The following is a 10,572-nucleotide window of genomic DNA, read 5'->3' on the forward strand; positions in this document are numbered from 1 at the left end:
CATGAGAAAAGTAACCTGTAAAGGGACCAGTGTCTATTGCTGGTAAAACTACAATAGCGTCCTCTGAAATCTTATAGAGTAATAATTATTCAAAAACCTCTAAATTGCAAAAGCACAATCTAAAATAAATGTACTTTTGCTTTTGATGTCAAGGAAAGCCAGTAGAACATTTAGTAAATGTCAAAAATCAAGAACATAAAACTCTAGAATATGTAATACAAACATTAGCAGGATGTCAACATTGTTGAATTAAGTTGATCCCTGACAATAAAAGTGAAATGTATTCATCACATCTTATTCCTGTCGAAGATGTCTCAACGAGAATAAAGCCACACTCGATGCGGTAAATTTACAACAATCCACAGTAAGCAAATAAAATAAACAGAAAAACAAACTTGGCCTTGGTTTATAAAATGTTTTATTCATGTTAACATAGCAGATACATAGGGATTCAAACAGTTCCACAAGGCTTTTGGGGACAACAATTGAATGAATAGCAAAACAATAGTGGTCCAAATCTCTAATGACAATCACTGGACAGACTAACAAATCACCCACTTGTAGAATGTGTACAAACCTGCATTTAAAATCACTAAACTTGACACTTGGACTTGTGTGTGTTACAGCATTTGTTCCCAATCCAGTGTAATATCTCAAGAGACATGCATGACAGAATTGTCTTCTTTCCATTGAAAAGGTCCCTGCATTTGACCAGACAAGCCCCACCACCCCCACCCCCCAAACAACAGGCATGCTTCAGTGAAAGAGTGTCATCATAACCAGGGTAGAAAGTGAGGGTTTAACCAATTGGCACTACTTGGCTGCTTATAGTATGTTGTCAGCATGTAAAGTGCACTAGCTTTCCCTGCAGTATGAAAATGTCATCTTTTTGAAGTTGGATTTCAGCTGTTGTAACCGTACCACGTAACGGCGTCGAGACAGACTCACTCAAAAAAAAAAAAAGATATGGGGGGGTAGAGGGTTACTACTTTTTAGATTTGATATTTCTCATTGGAAAAATATCAAAACGGTCTCAAGAAGTGGGATTTGAGCTTCCAGTTGGCCAAAGGTGGGACTTTTCTTGACTCCAAATTGCGCTAGGGGTCTGATACCATGTCATGCTATTAATCACTTTTCTACAGCTGAAACTGCACAAATGGGAAGGCCGGGACCATCCTAAACCAAACAAATAGAGGTTTCGCTCTTCTACAGTTGTCCAAATCAACATTGTGAAAATAATATAATTTTTTCTTTTAATCATTATTTTCTTACATGACTATTTTCAGCAATGGGTTTCATTGGTAGAATGTTTGAGTGGAGCAATAAGGAATGAAGGATGTGTAAAAAGTTTTTTTTTCTTCCTTTTCTTGTTTTTGGAGAGGACCCCAACATCGAGGACTTGTGGTTTTTTTATTACATTTTTTTTAGTTCTCATTCTCGCCTTGTTCTCCACCCTCGCCCTCCTCAGCAGTGGTGTCGGATGTCCATAACTGAAGATAGAAACAAATATTTGTTAAAAATAAAGTGGAACACATTCACATATCTAGACTCTTTCACCATTCCTGAATCTTGTAGAATTATAGTTAAAATTTACTTTCCATCGGTAGACCCACAATCCCATAGTTACTGTAAAAACGTAACCGGCAAAACTCAAAAACTGTTCAATTTTGTTGAAGACAACAATGTGCCATTTTTTAAAAATGGTGCTAGAAAATAACGGCTTGGTGGTATGCAGCCCAGCAAGAGTCACACCATGATTATTTAAAATGCTATATTAATACTAAACCTCTCTTTTTAAATAAATCCCGCAAGCAAAGATATTCGCTCATTGGACAGTAAAATAAATACTGAGGCAACTTGGTATTCAAACAAAGTGCTATTCAGGTTGTCGAACAGCAATTTAAATGAGGAATTGCCAGGGACGACTTTCGGCAAAAGGAAAACAGATAATCGTAGCTGTGAGCTTCTCTTTCTGACAAGAACACAAATTAGGCTCCATAGACAATTTAGCAAATTACTTTTTCAGAGACTTTAACCCTATTTTTTCATGTCCCAAAATTCCATGACTTCTCTGAACACATGGATAGTTTGTAGGGTATTGAATGTCAACCACAAGAATTTCAAGCCCATCTGTACACCGTAGTAATGGGTAATTATGCAATTGTATCCTTCACTCATTTTCAGTGGAAGTTATGTAGCAAACAGCTCAATGAAAGCGTCTGCTTAGCGACAATCACGCTCGCCCAGTCTATACGTCGAATCCTCGGAGGTGCGAAATACTTTTTGCTAACCCTTTGGGAATTCAGGTACATGGCTCATCCAAGTACCGTATTTTTTGCACTATAGGGCGCACTTAAAAGCCTTTAATTTTCTCAAAAAACGACAGTGCGCCTTATAATCCGAAGCGCCGTATATATGGATTAATTCTGGTTTTGTTTACTGACCTCTAAGCGATTTTGTGTGGTACAAGGCGCTCACGGCGCTAAGTCAAAATGTTTTAGTACGACTTTGGTAAACTACAAAGCCGCACCGCTTGCAGCATTACGGCTACCGTAGCCAGGAGCGTCGCGGAGTAATACATACTGTAGCGACCCTGGGTCAGGAACGCTACGAGACGTAGATGGCTTATAGGGTGTTTATTCAAGGAACATAGAACAAGCTACTGTTGCGCGTAGCCTAGGCCCAAACGAGAACAAACCGCCGTGAAACCTCAAAACCAGCTTCACGTCTGCTCCGGGTCATAGCTCCGCCGAACCCGCGAACACAACAACACACACAACAACATCACTCGCTGTCCAATCACAGACACGCCTCACAGCTACCAGCTCGTGAGACGTTCACTTACATCCGGACATAACATTTCCCTCAGTCCGTTACAATACTGTGCTTCACCATAATATTACAGTGTGTGTATAAGGATCCCAAAATACAACTGAATAAGGTTGGTAGTTATTGTGAATACGCTCATTAACGTTTGAATAATGTTGAGAATTATTGTGAACGCGTTTAATAAAGTTTGATCGACTGACTTATCTGACTGTTTTTTTCCCGCTTAATGCGCCTTATAGTCCGGTGCGCTTTATATATGAAAAAAGATCGAAAATAGACCATTCATTGACAGTGCGCCTTATAATCTAGTGCGCCCTATAGTGCAAAAAATACGGTATTTAATTACTGCATTAACCTAAAGGAATGCTTCCATGTGGAGACTGTCCACATGTGTGGCACCGTAGTACCGTATTTTTTGCACTATAGGGCGCACTTAAAAGCCTTTAATTTTCTCAAAAAACGACAGTGCGCCTTATAATCCGAAGCGCCGTATATATGGATTAATTCTGGTTTTGCTTACTGACCTCTAAGCGATTTTGTGTGGTACAAGGCGCTCACGGCGCTAAGTCAAAATGTTTTAGTACGACTTTGGTAAACTACAAAGCCGCACCGCTTGCAGCATTACGGCTACCGTAGCCAGGAGCGTCGCGGAGTAATACATACTGTAGCGACCCTGGGTCAGGAACGCTACGAGACGTAGATGGCTTATAGGGTGTTTATTCAAGGAACATAGAACAAGCTACTGTTGGCCGTAGCCTACGCCAAAACGACAACAAACCGCCGTGAAACCTCAAAACCAGCTTCACGTCTGCTCCGGGTCATAGCTCCGCTCCGAACCCGCGGAACACAACACACACACAACAACATCACTCGCTGTCCAATCACAGACACGCCTCACAGCTACCAGCTCGTGAGACGTTCACTTACATCCGGACATAACATTTCCCTCAGTCCGTTACAATACTGTGCTTCACCATAATATTACAGTGTGTGTAAAAGGATCCCAAAATACAACTGAATAAGGTTGGTAGTTATTGTGAATACGCTCATTAACGTTTGAATAATGTTGAGAATTATTGTGAACGCGTTTAATAAAGTTTGATCGACTGACTTATCTGACTGTTTTTTTTCCGCTTAATGCGCCTTATAGTCCGGTGCGCTTTATATATGAAAAAAGATCGAAAATAGACCATTCATTGACAGTGCGCCTTATAATCCAGTGTGCCCTATAGTGCGGAAAATACGGTACCCATTTGTGTTGTTCATTGGTCTCACCCTTCACTAAAACAGTATTCACGCTTTTGTTCTCGCTTTCCAGTGAGGCCAGGTCAACAAATCTTATGGTCGTAGTAAGCTTCAAACAGGCAAACATAACCATACGTCTTACACAGTGAAGCTTATCTGTGTGCATTGTGAGAACAGAACACTCACTGTCAGGTTGTCTCTGAGGAGCTGCATGATTAGAGTGCTGTCCTTGTAGGACTCCTCATTTAGCTGGTCCAGCTCTGCAATGGCATCATCGAATGCCTGTAAGCAAAGAAATTAGTGGTTATCACAGAGTAAAACGGCAGACGTGGGAAAGTGACCGATTTATGCAAGAAAGTCTGCAGACCCCTTTCGCCAGTTCACAGGCTTTTTGTGGGGAGTTAAGGATCTCATAGTAGAAGACAGAGAAGTTAAGCGCCAGGCCCAAGCGGATGGGATGTGTGGAGTCCATCTCAGTCTTGCTGATGTCAAACGCCTCCTGGTATGCGTGCTGTGAGTTTTCAATGGTCGCTGTGGACAGAGGGAGGAATCAAACCCAATAGTCGACGTATGCGTGTCGAGATAGAAATCTACTGAAAGCACAATTATTGTAAGGTTTGATTTGACAAGAATATGTACAAACAAGACATCTCAACGCGATCATGAATTTTGAAAATTATAACATTTCTTGTCAAAGCTACACACTGGAGAGAACTTGACAATAAAGCAATAGTTAAACTGCAAGAGCAGAAATTACAAATATGTGGGTAGTTGTGCGTGATACTATTTGCACAGACTTGTCGAAGTAGTTGCAAAGCAGCCAACAGAAGGGTTACTGCTCCCGGCCAAGACATATTGCATATCTGCCTGTTTATTATACAGATTAAACAGAGATACGTGTTAATTAGAAAGATTAAGAGGTGCTGGTAGATCAAATGGGTGACCTTTGGAGAGAACCCATTTACAGTATTTGTGCCAAGCTAGTGGACATCAGGGTCTGCCTCAAGCATGATTCCCAAAATCTAGAGCTTTTCATTAAAAGTGCAATACTAGTGCAATTCTTTATTTTTCTTATTCTCAACCAATCTTATGTCAAAAAAGATGTTTCAACAACTCAAACATTTAAAAAGACAGACTATTGGGAATCAATGAGGCGCAATGACAACCACTCAACACAGAGTGGTGATTATGTGATGTCCATTCAGTTTTTTAGAAGGGAACAAGAACATTGTAGACATTAAGGGAAACAGAAACAAGGTCTTGAATAACAGCTTGCAACCAGTATTAAAACAACATTCCCATGCAAAATGTCTGCCAGCACACCCATTTCTTTAATCTGACTAAGTACACAATGCTAATAAGAGCACAAGGCCGGTGGGGAGAGAAATTCTGTCACGACACGTAGATCGTTCCATATAGGAAAGCTGCAGGCCAATTTGTTGCCACACATTATACCGTCCTGTGAGGCAGTGCCATGTGGTCACAGAGCTGTGACGCATTGCCCTACTCGACTTGACAGCTCCAAGACAAACTGACACATTATTATTTGCAGTGTAAAAAGGGCTCACTTTTGTGTTCTTTCTAACAGGTTTGAGCTTATAAGTGCAGATAGAAAGGACAACTTAAGATCCAAAGAAACCCCATGTCTATGTTACATAAAACTAATGTAGTAAGAAACAAAAAAAGCAAATCACAAAAAGGTTGAGGATGAAATTAGATTTTTTTGTATTGGGATTTGTTTAGGTACTTTTTTTTCATAATAAAATTAATAAATACAATACATTGAGTACAATTAAACTCACCATCTTTCTTTTCTCCAGTGGCTACTTCAGCAAGATATCTATAGTAGTCCCCCTTCATCTTTAGGTAGAAGACTTTGCTCTCAGCAGTTTGGGAGTTTACAATCAAATGATTACTCAGCAGTTTCTGTGAACACAGAACATGATAAATTAGATACACCTGAGTAAATATTGAAAAGGGATGATATTAACAAAATCATTCACGCTATGTATAGTGCAAATAGGTACTAAATGTACCAAATTGGGCACAAATAAAGCTGCAACAAACACTTCCCCCTTGCAAGTTACAAAGCTCAAACTAGGTGGGGCTCAGCCATCGTAAGTGTCCCACTGGCCTCCAGCCACCAGAGAGCACTACTCCCTTTGCCCTCCAGACACTCAGCTCAATGACTAATTAGTACAGTTCTGCATCATCAGGGGCCAAGTACAAATGTTCAACCACTGTCATTTAGAAAGAACATTTTGCTTTGCGTCAGTTTCAGCGAGAAGAACATTTTTGCTTGGATGTGAAATATTCTGTTGACTCTTCCACCTGATGGCTCCTTTTCTGTTCAATCACCCATACATTCTTTACTTAAAATCAAATAATGTATAGCAGAACACTGGAATTAAATACATGTTAACAATGATGTAAAGAGTATAGTAAAATACAAAATCCCATCCTGCGATTACATTCTAGGCCATATCATGTTTTAGAATGGACATGAGATGACCAGGGTTAAGCAGTTTCAGTGAAACCGGGTGTTTACCGTTTATATTTAAATTGAATGATTTAGAGAAAAGATGAACTTCTGAAAAAAGCTTGACACCACAACCCAACGACAGATCTGACTGAGAGGCGATATGTGTATAGAATAGATATACACATCACCTTTAAACTTAACAAATTCATTATTATTATTAAAATTTAATAAAGCTAGGAAAGAGCTCTCCTCTCTAAACCAAGGAGAAAGAGAAGCATCCCTCGTCTGAGCCAAACCCAACCGAGCAGCCACTACCCAGTCATTTACTGACGCAAAGATTGGCACAGACGAAACACGCGCACGTCTCAAGGACCGAGCATTCCTTTCCCCCTGCACAATAGACAAGAGGGGTATCCCCGCTTTCAGCGCTTTCACACAAAGCTCTGATTTCAGTCACCAGTAAAGACAAGAAAGAACACTGTTGTTGGATTAAAGCCTGACTGGTTATGTGCGCGAGTCCCTTTGCATGTTGGAAATTGACATATTTCCCCCAATCATTTACAAATCTATTTAAATAGCAACACTATAATGCTCTGTGGGGTGGTTCTTAGTTGTTGCTTTTAAAGGATCATTTAAATAAATGTCCATCGAGTCATTACGTCTCGCAGAATGAGGCCCCACGATGGCGATTAGGCCTATAGCCCACTTGTGAAAGCCCTCTACGTTTACAGTTTCACAAGCCGGGCGTCTGTGGCGACATTACTGGGGAAAAGGGGACAGATTAGAGCTCTGGGAATGCGAGACCCCGAAACACACCTGCAATTACTTCTCATTGCTATCGGGGCCACTAAAGAAATAAATTAGACGTTATTGAGATTGTAACTTTAACCTGTCAATTGTAATGATCAGCCAAGAAAATAAACACGAGGCCGTCTTTATGACAACTTTGACAGGAGTTTGATCTTGAAATGGGACAACACTAAAATATTTGATGAGCTGGCAATCGAAACCTTTGTAGTATTTGATCTGTTTTGGAGCTTCAAATGTCAAGAAGTCTGGAGTGTCATGTTCTGAAGTGTAAATAGCCTGAATTTGCTCAGCTGGCACCCCATCTGGTCTACAAGCCCGACATTGACATCCTGCGTGGAAGCTGGAGCCCAAACATCCACAAGCCCCCGCTGCCTTCAGCCCCGCTTACAGCTGAGATGCACGTCTGCTTGGCTTTAGTCTGCATTGCAGGAAATCTAGACAGGGAACACAAGCAGCTTACTCGTCTATTGCGGTCTCAGTGCTTCTGCCTTTGTGGGTGCATCAGTAACCTGTCAGATGTCTGCAGACAAGTTAAGGCGTGAGGACTGACACACCCTCCGACGCTGACACACCAAGACACCACTCTCTATCAGATATACTGAGAGCTGAGTCAGAGCTGTTTAAGTGCATATATTTTTAGGAAATCATATGGAAAGCTGGTTGAATGGCCTCTGCAACTTTGCCGGTCGGCTCATGGAAATGATCTCAATCTTACAGCTAAGCTTCCTCTTTGGTTCAACAGTGGCGATCTCCTCTAATCCATAAACAAGGCAGACTTGAAATAATGCAAAGCACCAATCTGTGCTGTTGCATTAGATTAAACAAGAGGTGAAAGTATTACCCCCCACCCCACCTCCCCTAGTATTCCAGTAAAGCTTTTAAATGTGGAGTGTGTGGGAATGCATTTAGCTTAACCGTCAAGTACAGCCTTGTTGGTTTTTAAAAAGTGGCTCGGTATTGTTAAGTTGTATGATGATTCGTACAAACTGGGCTTTAGAAAATGTGTGAGTCATTTAGGCATGTAAATTCTTGCACTTGGCTAACCACACTAGGCTTCCATCTGCCAGATGACAAACATACCGAACATAGCACCGCGTTAAAGAACACAGATCATGCCGCTTATCTTTCCCGTGTGTGTGTGCCGAGTCCTCTCTCCACCCATTCAGACACACCTTGATGTGTAGTCACTATGACCTTTTGTCAGTTCACGCCCTCACATGCTTTCATGCCCATTGTTCTAAATCCAGATTCCCAAACGGCAGGAAAAGTGGGAGGACAACAAAATACTTCCTTGTCCTCTCCGGCCATATTTATGCAACAGCGGAGCTCACAGGAAACAGGGCAGATGCCATTTGTCACACAACATTCGACTAAAATAAATCATGTGTCACTTTAAATGTTGTGACTATAGATGCGCCATGACGACAGGCATCTGCAAAGGACTCAACATGGGCAAACTTAGGTACTTCAACCGTTTCAAAGTGTATACCCCTAAACCAGTTTTAATTCATTCCAATAAAACATTTTCACCAGTTACATAAAGAGCTGGTTGGGGTAATTAATCATGACTAATTAAACTGCACTGTTCATAGCCCCCGCCCCCCCCACTGTTTTGAAGTCGAGATAGAAACTTATTTTCAGGGAAGATTTAGGTATCCATGTCAAGGTAATTTTCCAGGATCTGTGCTGCAGTGTTACACATCTTGGTTAAAAACGGAACACTTTACCAGGACGTTGTCACAGATGTCTTGGAGCTCCTTTTCCACCTTCTCCCGATACTCCTTGACCATCAGCTGCTTCTTCTCGCACCCCTCGGCCTTCACTCCGATGCTGGACAACACCCTCCATGCGGAGCGCCTCGCCCCGACCACGTTTTTGTAGGCGACGGACAGCAGGTTCCTCTCCTCGTTTGACAGCTCGTCTCCCTTCTCCGTGACCTCCTTCATGCTCTCCGCCATGTCGTCGTAACGCTCGGCCTGCTCCGCGAGCTTGGCCCTCTGAATAAGATCCGTTTTATCCATAGTTTATATTATTGTGGACTGATAGATTGGAAATCCGGGATCCTGTGACAATCGAGGACTGGAGTTGAAGAATGGGTGCAGCAAGGGATCGACGACGATATTTCCCCGCAGTAACGTTAGAAGCTGCAGAGAGAAGAGCGTTCGAACAATTAGTAACGTTGAGAGTCGATCAAACTCGCCCTGACGTTATACAACCGAAATACTAAATAGCCCGGCTATCGCCATGACATGGGAAAAAACATGCGTCCGCCTGGTATGAGCTGGACAGCGAAACAAGTCAACGCAAGGTAACGTCAGTGAATAAAACGCTTACGGCGAGAAAATTATTTTTTTAAAAAGGTTCCGGAAACATGAATCTTAAATTACGAAAACGAAGTAGATTTAATGATCCAGCTTTCCCGACAGTTCACGGATATATTTCGGATAAATTGCAGTGTCAAACAACAAAGAAACCCGTAATAAATGCTTTTTAAACTGCGGCTGGCTCCGAGCATCGGGAGAACAAGTACACCGCTACGAGCAGTCCCGTTTCACACAGCGAACCGCCACAAAGCTGTCTGCTGCAGCTAGCTGCGAGCTAGCAAAAGCTAATCGGCCACTCCTTTCATAAAAAATGTCACGTTAGCGAGACTCATATTAAGCACGAATAGGACCACACTGTTCCGTTTGGCAATTAACCGGCGACTATAAAGCTTCCTTAACGGAAATAAACCAAATATAAAGTACTCATCGTTTCTGACCTACGGAGGTCCAAATTTTCTCCACAAATTGATCAGATTTGAGAGGACGGTCAGAAAGGCAAATAACAGCAATAGCAGCGAAAATTCAACTCAACCTGCTAGAAGAGGGCGGTTCTTCTGAGTGCCAATTGTCCAATGATAAATCGTAATCTCACTTGATTGACAGAAAGATTTGGTGGTGTAAACCAGTAGTTGTTTAGCGCGGTGAAAGGGGCGGTCCTTCAGGGATAGTTTGGCAGACCGGAACGCTGCAGCGGATGGGGCCACGGGGTTTCCTCCAATTAGAGCAAGGGATGAAGACGTCATCACATTGCCATGGTGATGCGCATCCAATCACTCCCTGCTTTCACACGCTGTTGGCACTGTGGGCGGGTGTGGCACATACTAGACGAGACGTTTATTTTTCTTAAACGTTACTTAAGGATTATAGGCTAATATGTTATGT

General features: G+C 41.9%; 1 protein-coding gene across 1 annotated transcript; it reads right to left on the reverse strand.

Annotated features, from left to right (window-relative positions):
* Positions 1 to 400: 400 nt before the first annotated feature.
* Positions 401 to 10,218, reverse strand: LOC130202055 (14-3-3 protein beta/alpha-1-like). The gene is made up of 6 exons (XM_056427352.1): positions 10,128 to 10,218; positions 9,094 to 9,510; positions 5,877 to 6,000; positions 4,442 to 4,605; positions 4,261 to 4,356; positions 401 to 1,490 (listed from the first exon to the last, which is right to left on the reverse strand). The coding sequence occupies exons 2-6, from the start codon at positions 9,385 to 9,387 to the stop codon at positions 1,425 to 1,427; spliced, it is 744 nt and encodes a 247-aa protein (XP_056283327.1). The 5' UTR covers positions 9,388 to 9,510; positions 10,128 to 10,218; the 3' UTR covers positions 401 to 1,424.
* Positions 10,219 to 10,572: the final 354 nt, after the last annotated feature.

This window comes from Pseudoliparis swirei, chromosome 11, assembly GCF_029220125.1.
Source record: "Pseudoliparis swirei isolate HS2019 ecotype Mariana Trench chromosome 11, NWPU_hadal_v1, whole genome shotgun sequence".
Classification (NCBI taxonomy): domain Eukaryota; kingdom Metazoa; phylum Chordata; class Actinopteri; order Perciformes; family Liparidae; genus Pseudoliparis; species Pseudoliparis swirei.

Coding starts and splice junctions, on each gene's coding strand:
- LOC130202055 (XM_056427352.1), bottom strand. CDS start 9,387: ATGGATAAAACGGATCTTATTCAGAGGGCCAAGCTCGCGGAGCAGGCC. Junction 6,001..9,093: donor ACATCTGTGACAACGTCCTG/GTAAAGTGTTCC, acceptor CTGTGTTCACAG/AAACTGCTGAGTAATCATTT. Junction 4,606..5,876: donor CACTGGAGAAAAGAAAGATG/GTGAGTTTAATT, acceptor CTCTGTCCACAG/CGACCATTGAAAACTCACAG.